Genomic DNA, 21,142 nt, shown 5'->3' on the forward strand with positions numbered 1-21,142 from the left:
GCTGTATATGTCACACATGCTGTTGGATAGTGCTATTCCTCCCATGCTGTATATGTCACACATGCAGTTGGATAGCTCTATTCCTCCCATGCTGTATATGTCACACATGCTGTTGGATAGTGCTATTCCTCCCATGCTGTATATGTCACACATGCTGTTGGATAGCTCTATTCCTCCCATGCTGTATATGTCACACATGCTGTTGGATAGCGCTATTCCTCCCATGCTGTATATGTCACACATGCTGTTGGATAGAGCTATTCCTCCCATGCTGTATATGTCACACATGCTGTTGGATAGCGCTATTCCTCCCATGCTGTATATGTCACACATGCTGTTGGATAGCTCTATTCCTCCCATGCTGTAGATGTCACACATGCTGTTGGATAGCTCTATTCCTCCCATGCTGTAGATGTCACACATGCTGTTGGATAGTTCTATTCCTCCCATGCTGTATATGTCACACATGCTGTTGGATCGCGCTATTCCTCCCATGCTGTATATGTCACACATGCTGTTGGATAGCGCTATTCCTCCCATGCTGTATATGTCACACATGCTGTTGGATAGTTCTATTCCTCCCATGCTGTAGATGTCACACATGCTGTTGGATAGCTCTATTCCTCCCATGCTGTATATGTCACACATGCTGTTGGATAGTTCTATTCCTCCCATGCTGTATATGTCACACATGCTGTTGGATAGCGCTATTCCTCCCATGCTGTAGATGTCACACATGCTGTTGGATAGCGCTATTCCTCCCATGCTGTATATGTCACACATGCTGTTGGATAGCTCTATTCCTCCCATGCTGTATATATCACACATGCTGTTGGATAGTTCTATTCCTCCCATGCTGTATATATCACACATGCTGTTGGATAGCTCTATTCCTCCCATGCTGTATATGTCACACATGCTGTTGGATAGCGCTATTCCTCCCATGCTGTATATGTCACACATGCTGTTGGATAGCGCTATTCCTCCCATGCTGTATATGTCACACATGCTGTTGGATAGCTCTATTCCTCCCATGCTGTATATGTCACACATGCTGTTGGATAGCGCTATTCCTCCCATGCTGTATATGTCACACATGCTGTTGGATAGTTCTATTCCTCCCATGCTGTATATGTCACACATGCTGTTGGATAGATCTATTCCTCCCATGCTGTATATGTCACACATGCTGTTGGATAGCTCTATTCCTCCCATGCTGTATATGTCACACATGCTGTTGGATAGCTTTATTCCTCCCATGCTGTATATATCACACATGCTGTTGGATAGCGCTATTCCTCCCATGCTGTATATGTCACACATGCTGTTGGATAGCGCTATTCCTCCCATGCTGTATATGTCACACATGCTGTTGGATAGTTCTATTCCTCCCATGCTGTATATGTCACACATGCTGTTGGATAGTTCTATTCCTCCCATGCTGTATATGTCACACATGCTGTTGGATAGTTCTATTCCTCCCATGCTGTATATGTGTGGCGCCCCTGACCTGGTCAGGCACCACAGAGTATTGCACCCATGCGGGAACAATGCTTCCAGGTAATCTCCAAAGGCCAGGATGAGGTGCACACACAAACATATAGTGACCAGGCCTCCCACATCACCAGAGGGGACCCTTGGGTAGCCAGAAGGGGTTAACTTTCAATTCCCAGCTAGGGGTGTGTTCAGGGGCTGGTTGCTAGGAAGCAGGGCAGAGAGAGAGGAAGTGAGAGGAGTCGAGAGGAAGAAGTTGTAGGGGATGGAAGGGAGCAGAGAAGCTCCCGTGCAGACAGGTCCTGAGGAGTGCTGTAGCTGAAAGCGGAGGAGAACGGAGTACTGTGGGTCGGCCTGAAGAGCATCCAGAGAAAGAGGGGTGGCTGAGTACGGAGATCCCGGTATCCGAGCACACAAGGGGAACTAGGTCCCCAGTACAGGCAGCAGATCATCCAGAGCTGCTTAACCTACAGGTGGGGGGGGGTACTTCATGCCCTCACCACGACTACACAGAGCTTGAGCCAAGCAGCACACCAGGCCCATAAGGGGACAGGGCCAGAAGCCATCCCACCAAGGCCACGCTGCCGGCAGACGAGCCAGAGAGAGGGGAGCAGGGTGGTAACAGCTTCCCTGGAGGGGTCCTACCACGCTTCAAGCAAAGGATCCTCCTAAAACAGAAAGAGTGCAAGGAAGGCGAGTGGACAGCTACCCTCAGAACGGCCTCCTGGAATTCCTGGTTCCACCTGGTTATCACAGTGTCGCCCGGGCATCTCACCGTGACCTCCAAACAGTGAGTAAACACGTTAAAAGACTTCTTGGACTGTGTTTGAGTCATTCTGCGACTTGTGGTACTACAAACCCACTCCGGGCCCTGGGGCTTGCCTCACTCTCAGGAGGCTACTATATCCGACTGCACCCACCATCAGCCCCAGGCGTCCCCTAACCTGCAGTGGCGGTCCCCACTGACCGCAATACTGAGAGTGGCGTCACGATCAAAACTGAAGATTCCCTACCTGTGACCAGCACCAGCTACGTGGAGTCCCTGAAGGTATGCACCGATACAACACCTGTGGGGCTTCACATCTGGCGTCACGAACAGGATAAGGACTAGACCTGTTCAGACAGGTGACCGTGTGCCTCAGAGGTCCGACCGCAAAAATTGAACCGCCGCCATATTGCCATCTTCAAAAGCGCGCGCTGCAGCCCGCGCGAGGGAGAAGAGCACCGCCCACGAAGAGGTGTGGCCGCCCCAGAATTCCCACAATTCAGAGAGCGTTCTGACCCAGGAAGTGGAAAGGGAGCGCGCAGATTTCTGAAGAAAAATGGACGCTGCAGGAGGTAATGCCCCTGGTCAGGGCGACGCAGCCCAAGCGATGCCAGCCCCTGTCGCGCTGGACGCCGCAGCGCCTGGTGCCGGTGCCGCGGTCGCAGCTGCGCCGGCCGAAGTCGCCCCCATAATGCCAGTGTCCTTGTTGTATGCCCCAGGGGCGCAATGGCTGCCTCAATACGCCGGTAAAATAGACACGCTGACCGGGTTTAAGAAAAAGATCAACACCCTGCTAGACATGCACGCGATGACTGGTAAACAGAGGGCCGCTGTGGTGCTGGGACAATTGACTGGAGCAGCAGAATTGGAAGCTGAGTCCTGGGCCAATGATGACCGGAGCTCTGTTGAGACCATCTTTGCCAAACTAGCAGCTGCTTTTGAACACCGCACGGAGGGAGAGCTGAGAACGGACTTCTATCACTGCCGTCAGAAGCCCCAAGATAGTATAAGAGACTATGCCCTCAGGCTGCAGGCTGCACTACGGGCTCTCAAGCTGGTGGACCCTGTCAGTGACCAGGAAGGAAACCGGATGATGAAGGAACAATTCCTGCGGGGCCTGCGCTCTCCTGAGGATGGGAAGCAGATGAAGCTGTGGTCCCTAGAACACCCCGACGTGGACTTTGCCATTCTGAAAGACCGGGCAGTGAAAGCACTCCAACCCCCTGTGGACACAGACCCTGCCAGTTCCACGGCTGCAGGAGCGGAATCCTCCACGCAGGCCCTGATGACTGCAAAAGGACTCAACGCGCCAGCAGAGACCATAAGTACGCTATCCTCCCAGGTGCAGCAGCTCACTAAGGACGTCGCACAAATCCTGAAAGCAATGCAGTTGCCCTCAGAGACCAAAGTCCCTCATCAGATCCTGCTAGCCGACAACCCAGAGGACGTCCCTTGGATGCGGAGGAGAAGGGGTCCCCCAACTCGAGGCAGGAGCAGTGATCGCTATGACTCAGCTGGACAACCCATCTGTCGTCGTTGCCAGAAGGCAGGTCACTATGCAAGGGCCTGTCCTTTAAACGAGTCAAACCTGGGGCCGAGGGCCAGTCCTCAGGATTAAGAAGATCAGGCCCAAGTCGCTGCTGTGATCAGTACGTGGGTGGACGTCCTGTCCTGTCCATCGTCTTGGACGGGATCCCTACCCCGGCATTATTGGACACCGGCTCTCAGGTCACCACGATCCCGCATGTCCTTTATCGGAGGTTTTGGTCGGACGACGATCTCCGACCACCGGACCCCTCCCTCACCATCTATGCTGCCAACGGACAACCTATAGACCATATCGGGGTCAAAGAGGTAACCATAAAGGTGGGAAGGCAGGAAATGAAGGGACAAGGACTGATTGTTGTGGACACTGATGTTAGAGAAAGGAACCCGCAAATGATTTTAGGCACTAATGTCATAGAAAATTGCCTAGGGGAAGTGTTGTTGTTGCTTCACCAGATTGTTGAAGGTGCTGACGGCAGGTCGCAAAGAGCCTTGCAAAAGGAGATCCGAATCATTCTGAGGAAGCAACAGGTAAAACAGACTGGCGGTGAGATTGGTAGTGTACGGGTGATGGATGCTAACCCCATTGTGATACCCCCACGGAGTGAAATGATGATGTGGTGTAGAGCAGCGGTAGGTCTCAGAGGACAGGATTACCAGGCTGTACTAGAGCCCACTCATTCAGACCACTGGCCCACGATTCTGACAGCCAGGGGGGTAGTTGATGTACACAAGGGACGAGTGCCTGTACGAGTGTTGAACTGTGGGGAGGAGGAAGCCAGACTACCAAGGTACGCTACCATAGCCAAACTGTTTACATGCTCAGATGACGCCATAACACCTGTAGGTCCCCTGACACAAGCTGACTCAAAAGAGGGTGAGACCTCCCAAAAGCAGTTAGAGGATTGGTGCCAGAAACTACACGTGGGGACTGACTCTACACCCGACTACCAGAAACATGGGGTTTACAGGGTCGTGCAGGAATATGAGCAGGTCTTTAGTAAGAACCCACTAGACTTTGGTAGGATCAAAGGGGTGCAACATCACATACCCACAGGCAGTCATCCTCCCATTAAGGAAAGACATAGGCCTATTCCACCAGCCCATTACCAACGCACAAAGGACATGCTGAAGGACATGAAGGAGGCAGGCGTCATAAGGGACAGTTGTAGCCCCTGGGCGGCTCCCCTGGTCCTGGTAAGAAAGAAGGATGGCACGATGAGGATGTGTGTGGATTACAGACGGATAAATCAGATAACACACAAGGATGCCTACCCTTTGCCAAGGATAGAGGAATCCCTCGCTGCCTTGAAAGCCTCTAACTACTTTTCTACCCTAGATCTTACTAGTGGCTACTGGCAAGTATCTGTAGCAGAAGAAGATCGGGAGAAGACGGCCTTCACCACCCCAATGGGCCTCTGCGAGTTCAACAGCATGCCATTTGGACTCTGCAATGCCCCCGGGACCTTCCAGAGGCTTATGGAATGCTGCCTAGGGCACCTCAACTTTGAAACCGTCCTGCTCTACCTGGATGATGTCATCGTGTACTCCAAGACCTACGAGGACCACCTGAAACACCTGGCTGAAGTCTTTGAAGCACTATCCCGATATGGAATGAAGCTGAAACCATCCAAGTGCCATTTACTGAAGCCAAAGGTCCAGTACCTAGGTCACGTGGTCAGTGCAGAAGGAGTAGCACCGGACCCAGAGAAGGTCACAGTCATCCAGGAATGGCCCACACCTACTACCGTCCGGGAGGTACGTCAGTTCCTTGGCTTGGTAGGCTACTACCGAAGGTTCATCAAGGGCTACACGAAAATGGCAGCGCCTTTGCAAGAGCTCCTGGTAGGCCACCCAAAGAAGAAAGGAAAGATCTCCGGCCCGCCATTTCACTGGGGAGAAGCAGAAGAACACTCCTTCAGACAAATGAAAGGGGCCTTGACGGGTGAAGAGATCCTAGCCTACCCTGACTACGGCCTGCCATTCGTACTGTACACAGATGCCAGTAATGTGGGACTGGGAGCAGTGCTTTCACAGGTGCAGGGAGGCAAAGAGCGTGTGATTGCTTACGCCAGCAGGAAGCTCAGGCCTACTGAAAGAAACCCAGAGAATTATAGCTCATTCAAGCTAGAATTCCTGGCCATGGTATGGGCTATCACAGAGCGGTTCAAGCACTACCTGGCAGCCACCAAATTCACTGTCTTCACGGACAACAACCCTCTGACTCACTTGGATACTGCTAAATTGGGTGCCATGGAGCAGCGTTGGGTAGCCCGACTGGCGAATTATGACTTTACTGTCAAGTATCGAGCTGGCCGCAAGAACGGCAACGCAGATGCTCTGTCCAGGATGCCTCACCTAGCAGACGAGGGTGAAGATGAAGATGATCTTGAAGAGATTGAGCTGCCAGCGTTCCATCGCCATGGAGCAAAACAGTGTCGGCAGTCGCGTGCCAACCGCCAAGAGGTGACCCTGAACCCACTACCTCACTACAACTGGAAGGAGACCCAGGAAAATGATCCAGCGGTAGGCTTGGTAAAGAAACTGATCAGCCAGCCTGGCGCCAGCCTTGACAAAGGAGCCCCACCTGAGGCACAGTACCTATGGAAGGAGAGGGGTCGATTATTCATCTATCAAGACAAACTTTACAGGAGCATCATTGACCCGAGGACGCATGAGAAGGTGTGGCAAGTGATTGTACCACAGAAGGATACGAGGATGGTGCTAGAAGCCTATCACAATGGTGCAGGCCACTTTGGTTGGAAGAAACTGGAGGCCCTACTTAAAGTAAGATTCTACTGGGTGGGCATGAGATCTGCCCTAGAGAAGTGGTGTCGAAACTGCGGGCCTTGCAATCTTAGAAGAAAAGACCAGCACCGCCAGAGAGCACCACTCCAGCCCATCCAAACTAAACGGCCTCTGGAGATCGTGGCCCTGGACCATGTAAAGTTGGCACCCAGCAGACAAGGCTACAACTACGCTCTCACTATGGTTGACCACTACTCCAGATTCCTGGTGGTAGTACCAGTCAAGGACTTGACAGGTCAAACTGCAGCCAAAGCTTTCCAGACACACTTCTGTCGACCACATGGCTATCCAGATCAAGTGCTCACTGACCAAGGACCAGCCTTTGAAGCTGAAGTGTTTAAGGAGTTTTGTAACCTGTACGGCTGCCAGAAGATCCGTACTACGCCTTACCATCCTCAGACCAATGGCATGTGTGAGAAGATGAACCACATCATTCTCGATCTTCTGAAGACGCTCCCACTAGAGGAACGAAGTCAGTGGCCGGAAAAACTGCCCGATCTAGTGGACATGTATAACAACATCCCTGTGAGTTCCACGAACTGCACACCGGCATACCTGATGAGGGCCAGACCAGGGAGATTGCCAGTAGATCTGGAAATGGGAGTTGAGACCCCTGAAGACCATCTACAAGGTGCTGATTGGGATTCCAACCGCCAAGCCCAATACAAGAAAGTACAAGAGTGTGTGGAGCGAAGCCTGACTCAGCAGCGTGAGAAACAAGAAAAGGCCTATAATCGAAAAGCACCTGCTGTTCCTTTGATGCCAGGAGATATAGTTCTCAAGGGAAAGAGAAGGCGTCATAAACTTGACAATCACTGGGAAGAAGAACCCTATACTGTGTTACCATCAACGCTTAGCAATGAAAAGACATGCCTTATCAGCAAAGATGGAGGAAAAACAACAGCTGTCGTTTCTAGAGATCGCCTAAAGAAATGTCCTGAACAACTAAGAACCCCTGAAGAAAGTCCCAACCCTTTGCCAGTTCAAGAACCAAAAGAAAGGATGATCCATACTGCGCTTGGAGATTTTCCAGCAAGTTGGCCTCAATACAATGGAGCAGTTGTTATTCCAGTCATTACATTCACTCAATCTAGAGAAGTAGGAGACCTAGAAGCACCTGTTCAGAACCTAGAAGTGCCAAATGTAGCTGAAGCAGAAAACCACGCATTGGTATCAGTACCCAGTACACCCATTATTCACATTGAGACACATACATCGGGTGGGAGGACACAACCTCAGACAGATGACAGTATAGTACTGCGTAGATCAACCCGCAGCAACTTTGGTCAGCTCCCATTACGCTATAGAGAAAATACAGTTTAGTTCAAAGTAACGGTATGAAAAGTAATGTTTAACCTGTTATAGTTAAGCAACGTTTAAGCGAAATGTGCCCACAAGGACTATTGTGAGACCTCTTTAAAATGTTAGACCACTGGTTATGAACTGGCTTTAACCACAAACTTTGCATTGTAAAAAGTTACCTCCTTGGTATCAACCACAGAGTCTGCCTGTTGAGGGGCATGGCTCTGCACCAACAAGGGGGCACGCCTGTTTATGGGGCCTGCCCTCCAACACTCGGAAGCGGGTACGCCTGTTTATGGGGCCTACCTTACACCACTCTCCTCAGGAGAGGAAGATTGGAGGAAAGGTCTGGGGAATGTGATGGCCCAGACCTGGTCACCAAAAGGACCGGCGACCTACCTCCTGGAGGTTTTTGGGTGGGGTTCGGACATGTGGGTGGTTGGTGGTGGAATGGTACCTGGCATGTTTAAATGTAAATAATTGCCCCTGCGTGGGAAAAGTTTGTATTTACCTTTTTTCTCTTGTCTTTGCAGCCCGAGGACGTGCTGATGATAACTAAGGGGGAATGTGGCGCCCCTGACCTGGTCAGGCACCACAGAGTATTGCACCCATGCGGGAACAATGCTTCCAGGTAATCTCCAAAGGCCAGGATGAGGTGCACACACAAACATATAGTGACCAGGCCTCCCACATCACCAGAGGGGACCCTTGGGTAGCCAGAAGGGGTTAACTTTCAATTCCCAGCTAGGGGTGTGTTCAGGGGCTGGTTGCTAGGAAGCAGGGCAGAGAGAGAGGAAGTGAGAGGAGTCGAGAGGAAGAAGTTGTAGGGGATGGAAGGGAGCAGAGAAGCTCCCGTGCAGACAGGTCCTGAGGAGTGCTGTAGCTGAAAGCGGAGGAGAACGGAGTACTGTGGGTCGGCCTGAAGAGCATCCAGAGAAAGAGGGGTGGCTGAGTACGGAGATCCCGGTATCCGAGCACACAAGGGGAACTAGGTCCCCAGTACAGGCAGCAGATCATCCAGAGCTGCTTAACCTACAGGTGGGGGGGGGTACTTCATGCCCTCACCACGACTACACAGAGCTTGAGCCAAGCAGCACACCAGGCCCATAAGGGGACAGGGCCAGAAGCCATCCCACCAAGGCCACGCTGCCGGCAGACGAGCCAGAGAGAGGGGAGCAGGGTGGTAACAGCTTCCCTGGAGGGGTCCTACCACGCTTCAAGCAAAGGATCCTCCTAAAACAGAAAGAGTGCAAGGAAGGCGAGTGGACAGCTACCCTCAGAACGGCCTCCTGGAATTCCTGGTTCCACCTGGTTATCACAGTGTCGCCCGGGCATCTCACCGTGACCTCCAAACAGTGAGTAAACACGTTAAAAGACTTCTTGGACTGTGTTTGAGTCATTCTGCGACTTGTGGTACTACAAACCCACTCCGGGCCCTGGGGCTTGCCTCACTCTCAGGAGGCTACTATATCCGACTGCACCCACCATCAGCCCCAGGCGTCCCCTAACCTGCAGTGGCGGTCCCCACTGACCGCAATACTGAGAGTGGCGTCACGATCAAAACTGAAGATTCCCTACCTGTGACCAGCACCAGCTACGTGGAGTCCCTGAAGGTATGCACCGATACAACACCTGTGGGGCTTCACATATGTCACACATGCTGTTGGATAGCGCTATTCCTCCCATGCTGTATATGTCACACATGCTGTTGGATAGCTCTATTCCTCCCATGCTGTATATATCACACATGCTGTTGGATAGATCTATTCCTCCCATGCTGTATATGTCACACATGCTGTTGGATAGCTCTATTTCTCCCATGCTGTATATATCACACATGCTGTTGGATAGTTCTATTCCTCCCATGCTGTATATGTCACACATGCTGTTGGATAGCTTTATTCCTCCCATGCTGTATATGCTCTTTTCATTATTCTTGCAGAGATGTATGACTTTCATTTCTCCCTGGTATAAACCATTCTATTAGTTGCTGCCCATGGTTCCAGCTTGTTTAGATCTTGTTGAATCCTCTCTCTTCTCTAGTATTAGCTATTCCTCCGAGCTTTGTGTCATCAGCAAATGTAATCAGTTTACCCTTAATACCTTCATCTAAATCATTGATAAAGATGTTGAACAAAACGGGGCCCAGGACAGAGCCCTGTGGTGCCCACTTGTGACAGTCTTCCAGCTGGATGTGCGGCCATTTATGACCACTCTGACTCCGATCACTGTCAGTTATGAATCCATCTCACAGTTGCCTCGTCCATTCCACACTTGGTCATTTTTTCAATAAGGATTGTATGAGATACTTTGTCAAATGCTTTACTGAAGTCAAGATATACTATATCTACTGCCTTTCCCTGATCCACCCCGTCAGTGATCTTGTCATAGAGCCAGCAGTATATTTGGGGTTACTACAGTTTGCCGAACATTAGCAAAGCCTGATTTTGATGTTTTTTGTTCTGAATTTTTATTTATTTATTTTTTAATGATGTCTTTTGTCCATAATGAAAAGTAATTTAATGACATTTAAAATGCTCAGATGTGAAGTTGCTAAATGTAGGTTTCTGACTACTTACAAATATGTGGTAACAGCAGTATGGTCGTGGGGTGTACGGTATCTAGGAGAGAAAATTAAAGCAGGTATTCCAAAAATAAAGAGACCTAATGTGTTTTACCATCTCTTCATTAGGGAGCGCATGATGCCATTTTTGTAGGGTGGGATCACACACATTGCCTGTATAGCTATTGAAAATCTTCTCTTTACCTCTCTGACATTGATTTCATTTCAATTTTCAACACCATTACTTAAAGTTACAAGTCCTTGTCGCATGTCCTCTCTCTCTCCCCCACCCCCTAATATATTATAAGTCCCTGTCCTGTGTCCTGTCTCTACCCCGTCATACATTACCAGCCCTGTCCTGTCTCCACCCACCAATTCATTATAGGCCCCTGTCCTATGTGTAGGGGGTGGGCAGACCCCCTACAAAGGGAGCATAGTTAACCCGGAAATGTTATTAATAAAAATGTTTTATTTGTATGTGTATTGTGTTAGGGTACCCCTAGTGGCCGGGTGGGACGGCTGTCACCACAGTGGGGAGGAGGAGCCGGCAGGAGAAAGGGGAGGAGAGAGTAAGGGTTGTGAAGGAAAGAAAAAGATCAGGAGGGCAGTTGTCTCGGGGACGGGAGCGGAGCAGCAGAGCCGGGGCAGAGTGTGGGAGCTGAAGAACAGGGAAGCCGGAGCTAACAGGAGCGGGGGCGGAACCTCATAGAGTGAAGCAGTCCGGTGTGGGTCCGGGCTGTGGGTAGCCAGAAGCGGGAGCCTGGCGAAGAAGAGTAGCCAGGCACATCCCCACTGGAGGGGACACAAGGACAGGCTTTCCCCAACTAAAGAAAGCGTAACATCACCTTTACTGCCTCGTGTGGAGCTTTGTGAAGAATAAAGAATGTTTGTTAATTGCATTGAACCATGCCTGAAGAGTGTTTGTGCGCCGGACGACACCTGCACCACCAACCACCACACTCTGCCCCACCACAACATCTCCTGTCCCCAAAGTGACGGCGGAGCCAGGGGTAAGCCTGATAGCAAGGGCCACGACTACAAGCCTCGAGGCACCCCCGGCACCCCGTTACATGTGGCGTAGTCGGCAGGATGCGAATTACATGCCAGGGACCCAAGAAGCCGGAGATCAAGTGGTGCCTAGGGCACAGGATCCGGACTATTGGAGAAGTTTCCCGATCCCATGGTGGGAAGAAGAAGCAGTGCCTGCAGCGTTGGACCGGGCACAAGATGGCGGCAAGATGGCCGTCGTCTGTGAAGATGCAGAAAGCGCGCGAAAAGTTGGCGCCAAAAGAAGAGCCTGGGGCTGGCCGGTGCCGAAAAAGAAGTTCGGAGTACTCCGCCCAAAGAGGGGAGGTGCCGGTCCCAGGGCACGTACGAAGATATGTGAAGTGGGCAGTGTTGTAAGAAGAAAGAAGTACCGCCGCGGAGGGGTCAACCTGAAGTGTGAGACTGGGGGTGGAGTATGCTCAAGAGCGGGAAAAGTAAGCCCGCCTCCATTTCCTCCAGCTTCTCCACCGACCCTGACGCCTTTACCTGAGACTCATTCCCCAAGCAAGATGGAAAATGCCGAGGGACTACACCCTGCGCCTGGCTTGGAGAAGAGCTACCCGAAGCAGATTGCGTCTGCGTCTGCGGAGGGATTCCCCGCTTATCTGCCGGCTGTACCCGGAGGACCGGGAAGAGCCACAAAAGTGACTTGGGTGACCACGTGGGACGCCCTGACCGGAGCGACCACCACAGAGGTCCGGGCGACCTACACCGCCCAACTACCGTCGGGGAGCCGGATGCTGGGAGCCCCATACCCCTGCCCGGAGATACCCTCGCCAGCCGCGGTGGGATCTGTGACACTTGGTCAAGCTCTGGCTCCAGAGGAAATATACGCCCGGAAACTGGAGAAAGATGAGTGGGGCTTCTACTGGGACCCAGTTCAGCCTTCAGCACTACCGACACGAAGGTCCCCGTCACCTGAGCCGGACCCAGTACAGGAGCGGCTGCTCGCCGAGACCGTCGCCCGGGAGATGATGGCGGGTCCCCGGGGCGAGGAGTTTGAGCACCAGTACACCACCGGAGTGGTGGTGAAATTCAACCAGAGAGAGGGGTACGGCTTCATCCGGGACGGCGAGACCGGTGACGACTATTTCTACAACAGAGTAAACCTAGACACGAAAGGCCTCCAGCAGCGACTACATACCCTGTACCAAGGAGAGAAGGTACGGTTCCTGAGGGAAGTGGGTTGCCAGGGCCTGTTTGCGGTTGGGGTGACCCGAATGCCCACCGCACAAGAGGCTGCTCAGTGGCAGCAAGAAGTGGAATGGGAGGAATGTCAGAACCGGCGACGAGCACAGCGAAGACCGGTATTGGCCGAAACCTCCCACCCGCAACGTACCTTGGCTGTAGCTCCGGCAGTCATGCCCGGGCAGAGTACTGACCCGGAGAAGGGAACCTCGCCGGTGCTGGCGATCAACCAAAACATCACCACCCATCCGGTCATTGTTATGGGCAGCCCGCCGTCGTCCCGCGCAGCGACCCCATCACCCCCGTCGGGGACTGAGGAGCCAAAGCCGGAGGCTGAAACAGCGGAGCAACCCATCAGCTACGAGCCTTTCCGGAGGCTGCGCCGGTTGCCCGGGCAGTCTTTGTCCGAGTATGTGCAAGCCCAGAGAGCTGAATGGCAATGGGCCTACCATCCGGAATAAGCACCAAGACCGGAAGATGGCGGGCCTGTTTTTGTGTTAGACACCGGCGTTGTTCCGAGCCGGAAGAAGGTGTGTTGGTTGAAACCGTTAAAGCTGTTGAGTCCGGAGAGAGCCTGCTGCTGGACTGAGCCAGGGGCTCCTCCGCGTCGCTGAGAAGAAGGAGTTTTTTTATTGGTGTTCCTGTCGGTTAACAACTAAGACCGGGAGTGCTGCCAAGCCTCCGGGCACGACCAAGACCGGGAGCTTCCAGGAGGAACTCCGGGCACTGGATTGGTGCACCCTCTTTCGGGTACCCTCCTGTGGACAGGTTCGCAGTTTCATTGAACATGTTTTTGCCTAGTTTTAAAAATGTGATTTTTAGATGGGAGCCTTGCCGGGAGGCTCGGGCTTTAAGAGGGGAGGTATGTAGGGGGTGGGCAGACCCCCTACAAAGGGAGCATAGTTAACCCGGAAATGTTATTAATAAAAATGTTTTATTTGTATGTGTATTGTGTTAGGGTACCCCTAGTGGCCGGGTGGGACGGCTGTCACCACAGTGGGGAGGAGGAGCCGGCAGAAGCAAGGGGAGGAGAGAGCAAGGGTTGTGAAGGAAAGAAAAAGATCAGGAGGTCAGTTGTCTCGGGGACGGGAGCGGAGCAGCAGAGCCGGGGCAGAGTGTGGGAGCTGAAGAACAGGGAAGCCGGAGAGAACAGGAGTGGGGGCGGAACCTCATAGAGTGAAGCAGTCCGGTGTGGGTCTGGGCTGTGGGTAGCCAGAAGCGGGAGCCGGGCGAAGAAGAGTAGCCAGGCACATCCCCACTGGAGGGGACGCAAGGACAGGCTTTCCCCAGCTAAAGAAAGCGTAACATCACCTTTACTGCCTCGTGTGGAGCTTTGTGAAGAATAAAGAATATTTGTTAATTGCATTGAACCATGCCTGAAGAGTGTTTGTGCGCCGGACAACACCTGCACCACCACCACACTCTGCCCCACCATAACATCTCCTGTCCCCAAAGTGACGGCGGAGCCAGGGGTAAGCCTGATAGCAAGGGCCACGACTACAAGCCCCGAGGCACCCCCGGCACCCCGTTACACTATGTCCTGTCCCCACCCTCCCATTCATACAAGCTCCTTTACTGTGTCCTGACACCACCCTTCAATACATTACCAGCCCCTGTCCTGTGTCCTTATGGGGAGATAAGGTATGCACACCAGTGACTATGTAAGGGGAATACATGGAATAGCAGAAACTGCTGTGTGAATACTGACTTGAAAAATCCAATAGCTATATGTAAGAGTGAAAATGTGAAAAATGGAACCTGCATTACTGCCATGAACATATGAATCAAGAGAAATTTAGCTACTGAATTGATCAATGCAATAGAGCCCCAACACTACGCCAAAGTATTTCTCTACGTTGGGGTCCCTAGCTTGTGTGTGTCCTCTCATGCAGGTAAAAAACTTACCGTGTATGGGAAGCTGAGACCCAGGCTATTTATGCGCATGATATGGATTGGCAAAAGGTGTGGTTGGGAGGGTTCCCAAACGAAAAACTACTAACAAATAGGAATAACGTTTGGAACTCCATTCTATGTCTGAACTGGGTGCAAAAACCTAAAAAAACATCACTATGGGGAGATAAGGTATGCACACCAGTGACTATGTAAGGGGAATACATGGAATGGCAGAAACTGCTGTGTGAATACTGACTTGAAAAATCGTAGAGAAATACTTTGGCGTAGTGTTGGGGCTCTATTGCATTGATCAATTCAGTAGCTAAATTTCTCTTGATTCATATGTTCATGGCAGTAATGCAGATTCCATTTTTCACATATTCACACTTGCATATAGCTATTGGATTTTTCATGTCAGTATTCACACAGCAGTTTCTGCTATTTCATGTATTCCCCTTACATAGTCACTGGTGTGCATACCTTCTCTCCCCATAGTGATGTTTTTTTAGGTTTTTGCACCCAGTTCGGACTTAGAATGGTGTTCCAAACGTTATTCCTACCTGTCCTGTGTCCTGACACCACCCATCAATACATTACCAGCCCTGTCTTGTGTCCACTCATCAATTCATTATAAGCCCCTGTCCGGTGTCCTGTCTCCACCCCCCAATTCATTATAAGTCCCTGTCCTGTGTCCTGTCTCCTTCCTATAATACATTACCAGCCCCTGTCCTGTGTCCAGACACCACCCTTCATTACATTACCAGCCCTGTCTTGTGTCCACCCCCAATCCATTAGAAGTCCCTGTCCAGTGTCCTGTCTCTACCCCCAACTCATTATAAGTCCCACTCTCTGTCCTGTGTCCTCTCTTCACTCTCCACCAGATCCATTACAAGTTTCTGTCCTGTGTCCTCTCTACATCCTCCAATTTATTTCCAGTCCCTGTATTATGTCAATTATTCATTCTAGGGGTGGCAGAGGGAATTGCAGCATTTAGCTGATTTTTCATTGGCTAAACTGCTCATGGGGGAGGTGGGTTGAAGATAGTAGAAACACAGAAAATGACTGAATTAATTGTTACCTTTTACTGTTTAAGGAAAACCTGTCAATCCCATTAACCCCCTGGGCTGCGCAGTGGGGAACATCCTCATCTCCATTCTGCTGGGCCGGAGCTTTGACTATAACGACCCAAAGTTACAGGAACTGATTCTAAGCACAAGGACATTCCTCTATGACACCCACTCGCGCTTGTATAAGGTAAAGGAGCTGCTTTTCCTAAATTGAGATCCCACATCTTTAGTAAAGTACAATCCGTGAATTTGTGACAACCACATTGTAATCTCTTCATTCTGTGAGATCTGATTGCATCAAGGTACCGGCCCAAGACCTAAGTCTGCTCTACTGAAAGGTTCTGGTACTGATAAGTGATATTGATGGTGACTTCATCCTCCCCATGAGACACCGACACGGATACAGAACAAAGAAGCTCTGACTCGTATTACCCTGGTTATTGGGTCATTGTGGACTTCTTGGCTTGAGTTGCCGGATTGCATTGTGCACCCACGCACAGTTGGTTTTGAGACTTTCACATATTTTTGTTTCCACATTTTGCCTCTTCAATGTTTTTCGTTCATTTGGTCGGATATTTCTATGATAAGTGACAATAATTATAAACATTCCATAGATAATTACATTTTGTTTACACAAAAATGAAGATTATACAAGGAATCAAAGCCGTCATGGCCACGTATAATAGCGTGAGCTTCAGCAGTGTGGCCAGTGGTGTGGGGCAGGCTTTTATTTATTTTTGAAAATTTAATCTGAAAATGTTTGATTTGCATGGAAAGATGAATATCAGGAGATTCAACCGGACCTCGATCCTACGCGGATCACTCTGCTCTTCTCTACGTTTGACCATTATTTCTCCAGACTTCTGCCCTTCGCCCGACGGCTGGATATTGTCTTCTGGGCAGATCTGGACTGATGACCCGTTCTGATCTCATCAGGGCGTCCGGTTATCACAATTTCTGGGGTTTGTCACTTTATGAGGATTGACCTTCACTTCCTAATGGGACTAAGATCTGTGGGGCTTCCGACCGTGGAAACAAAATGTTAATGTCTTGTTCCCCGAGACCCTTGGTTCTCTCTGTTGCCTTCTGACTTTGTCTCCATTATCGGGAAAAAGCATGTCCTGGAATGACGGGAGACATTGTTCTCAGAAGAGGTTTAGATCCCATTCTTTGTTCTTAGGTATAATTGTGAGTGAGCCCCCTCCATGGATGAGGAGCCCCCACATATTGTGTGACCCCCCCCTCCATGGATGAGGAGCCCCCACATATTGTGAGTGACGCCCTCCATGGATGAGAAGCCCCCACATATTGTGAGTGACCCCCTCCATGGATGAGAAGCCCCCACATATTGTGAGTGAGCCCCCTCTATGGATGAGAAGCCCCCACACATTGTGAATGAGCCCCTCCATGGATAAGAAGCCCCCACACATTGTGAGTGACCCCCTCCATGGAGAAGAAGCCCCCACACATTGTGAGTGACCCCCTCCATGGATGAGGAGCCCCCTCCATAGATGAGGAGCCCCCACATATTGTGAGTGACCCCCTCCATGGATGAAAAGCCCCCACACATTGTGAGTGACACCCTCCATGGATGAAAAGCCCCCACACATTATGAGTGACCCCCTCCATGGATGAGAAGCCCCCACATATTGTGAGTGACCCCCTCCATGGATGAAAAGCCCCCACACATTATGAGTGACCCCCTCCATGGATGAGAAGCCCCCACACATTGTGAGTGACACCCTCCATGGATGAAAAGCCCCCACACATTATGAGTGACCCCCTCCATGGATGAGAAGCCCCCATATATTGTGAGTGACCCCCTCGATGGATGAGAAGCCCCCACACATTGTGAGTGACCCCCTCCATAGATGAGAAGCCCCCACACATTGTGAGGGACCCCCTCCATGGATGAAAAGCCCCCACACATTGTGAGTGACCCCCTCCATGGATGAGACGCCCCCACATATTGTGAGTAACCCCCTCCATGGATGAGAAGCCCCCACATATTGTGAGTGATCCCCTCCATGGATGAGAAGCCCCCACACATTGTGAGTGACCCCCTCTATGGATGAGAAGCCCCCACATATTGTGAGTGACCCCCTCCATGGATGAGGAGCCCCCACATATTGTGAGTGACCCCCTCCATGGATGAGAAGCCCCCACATATTGTGAGTGACCCCCTCCATGGATGAGAACCCCCACATATTGTGAGTGACCCCGTCCATGGATGAGGAGCCCCCACATATTGTGAGTGAGCCCCCTCTATGGATGAGGAGCCCCCACATATTGTGAGTGACCCCCTCCATGCATGAAAAGCCCCCACATATTGTGAGTGAACCCTCCATGGATGAGAAGCCCCCACACATTGTAAGTGACACCCTCCATGGATGAGAAGCCCCCACATATTGTGAGTGACACCCTCCATGGATGAGAAGCCCCCACATATTGTGAGTGAGCCCCCTCTATGGATGAGGAGACCCCACATATTGTGAGTGATCCCCTCCATGGATGAGGAGCCCCCACATATTGTGAGTGACCCCCTCCATGCATGAAAAGCCCCCACATATTGTGTGACCCCCTCGATGGATGAGAAGCCCCCACATATTGTGAGTGACCCCCTCCATGGATGAGGAGCCCCCACATATTGTGAGTGACACCCTCCATGGATGAGAAGCCCCCACATATTGTGAGTGAGCCCCCTCTATGGATGAGGAGCCCCCACATATTGTGAGTGACCCCCTCCATGCATGAAAAGCCCCCACATATTGTGAGTGAACCCTCCATGGATGAGAAGCCCCCACACATTGTAAGTGACACCCTCCATGGATGAGAAGCCCCCACATATTGTGAGTGAGCCCCCTCTATGGATGAGGAGCCCCCACATATTGTGAGTGACCCCCTCCATGCATGAAAAGCCCCCACATATTGTGAGTGACCCCCTCGATGGATGAGAAGCCCCCACATATTGTGAGTGACCCCCTCCATGGATGAGGAGCCCCCACATATTGTGAGTGACACCCTCCATGGATGAGAAGCCCCCACATATTGTGAGTGAGCCCCCTCTATGGATGAGGAGCCCCCACATATTGTGAGTGACCCCCTCCATGCATGAAAAGCCCCCACATATTGTGAGTGAACCCTCCATGGATGAGAAGCCCCCACACATTGTAAGTGACACCCTCCATGGATGAGAAGCCCCCACATATTGTGAGTGACACCCTCCATGGATGAGAAGCCCCCACATATTGTGAGTGAGCCCCCTCTATGGATGAGGAGACCCCACATATTGTGAGTGATCCCCTCCATGGATGAGGAGCCCCCACATATTGTGAGTGACCCCCTCCATGCATGAAAAGCCCCCACATATTGTGAGTGACCCCCTCGATGGATGAGAAGCCCCCACATATTGTGAGTGACCCCCTCCATGGATGAGGAGCCCCCACATATTGTGAGTGACACCCTCCATGGATGAGAAGCCCCCACATATTGTGAGTGAGCCCCCTCTATGGATGAGGAGCCCCCACATATTGTGAGTGACCCCCTCCATGCATGAAAAGCCCCCACATATTGTGAGTGATCCCCTCCATGGATGAGGAGCCCCCACATATTGTGAGTGACCCCCTCCATGCATGAAAAGCCCCCACATATTGTGAGTGAACCCTCCATGGATGAGAAGCCCCCACACATTGTAAGTGACACCCTCCATGGATGAGAAGCCCCCACATATTGTGAGTGAGCCCCTCCATGGATGAGGAGCCCCCACATATTGTGAGTGACACCCTCCATGGATGAGAAGCCCCCACATATTGTGAATGAGCCCCTCCATGGATGAGAAGCCCCCACACATTGTGAATGAGCCCCTCCATGGATGAGAAGCCCCCACACATTGTTAGTGACCCCCTCCATGGATGAGAAGTCCCCACACATTGTTAGTGACCTCCTCCATGGATGAGAAGCCCCCACACATTGTGAGTGACGCCCTCCATGGATGAGAAGCCCCCACACATTGTGAGTGAGCCCCTCCATGGATGAGAAGCCCCCACATATTGTGAGTAACCCCCTCCATGGATGAGAAGCCCCCACATATTGTGAGTGAGCCCCTCCATGGATGAGAAGCCCCCACATATTGTGAATGACCCCCTCCATGGATGAGAAGCCCCCAAACATGTTAAGTTAGCCTCCTCCATTGATGTGAAGCCCCCACATGAGTTGTTTTAGAAAGCTTTACTGTTGGTGGATACAGGACTGATGGCAGCGCTCATCTACTCTTCTCTGGCTTCATCAGAGAAATAACGTCCCCCTGTATTGTGCAGTACAACCCCCGCACTGCCAATAGCATGTCCATCTGTCCTTGGGGTTTTTCTTGACACGAAGGCCAGACTTCTAAAGCCTTGACCCCTGACACCTGCCTGCTGCTATTCCTGAGCAAGCTCTGCACTGGGGTTCAGTGCCCTGTGGCGGATTTCTCTTGATGAGATGATCCTGGAACTTGCAGACTTTCTCCACAGCCGAGCTGAAATTCAAGGAAATGGGATTGTTGGAACTACGTTAATTTCTTGTAATTAATGTGATCAGTCTTCAGAACAATCGAGAACTTTTGGAAATTGCTGCACACTCTATACACATACACTGTAATTACACGTAAAGATACTGTGCTTATGCACATACACTCTACATATATGTTCTATACATTTACACAGAAAATACACTGTGCATTCACATATACACTGTACACACATGCATATAGTCCAGGTACTTAATATACTCATACATATGTTGCAAATCCACACTCATACACTGTATACACACATACTTTGTATACACATACCCCTATACACACACACACACACACACACACTGTACACATTATATATATATATATATATATATATATATATATTGTGACAATGTGGGCCCCAAGTGTATGTGGGCCACACATCAGGTAGCGGGATTAAAGCACGCCAGAGTAATTGGTCTCTTTAACAGACCATCTGGTTTATTAACAGGTCCATAAACCATATCAGGTCACATAACATAAAGATGCCGTTCGTTGGCTTTCTCCTCAAAGACCAACACATAATATAAAGTCCACACACTTTTGGACTGCCACCCATGTGTCACTGACCCTTGTCAGTATCCAGACCCCAGGTCCAATCCCAGTTACCTTCCTCTTAAGGTGGCTAGTGTCCTTTCCAGGTTCCCCCTGGCTCCAGCCACATGGCTTTACACATGGACCTAAAAGCCCCTTCCTTCAAAAGAAGGTCTCCGGAGGAGTGCAAAACACCCTGCTTCTGCTCTCTCCATCTCCAGCACACACACTGGAAGTCTAGAGCCAGTCTCTCCCTAGACTGCCCTCGACACTCTCCCCCCAGGTTCAGAGACAGGATTGCTTTAACCCCTGGAGCCACACCCACAGGTGGTAAGGAGTGTGTAATCAGCATCACACACCCTTCCATGGCTCTGCAT

General features: G+C 51.0%; 1 protein-coding gene across 1 annotated transcript in view; it reads left to right on the forward strand.

Moving 5' to 3' along the window:
* The window catches only part of LOC142243778 (cytochrome P450 2C8-like), a 95,304-nt gene that overhangs the window by 43,863 nt on the left and 30,299 nt on the right, over window positions 1–21,142 (forward strand). The window contains exon 4 of the mRNA XM_075315978.1: window positions 15,700–15,860. Coding sequence (XP_075172093.1) covers window positions 15,700–15,860 — 161 coding nt within the window. The remainder of the gene's footprint in view (window positions 1–15,699; window positions 15,861–21,142) is intronic.

The sequence above is a fragment of the Anomaloglossus baeobatrachus genome, chromosome 6, assembly GCF_048569485.1.
Source record: "Anomaloglossus baeobatrachus isolate aAnoBae1 chromosome 6, aAnoBae1.hap1, whole genome shotgun sequence".
NCBI classification, from domain to species: Eukaryota; Metazoa; Chordata; class Amphibia; order Anura; family Aromobatidae; genus Anomaloglossus; species Anomaloglossus baeobatrachus.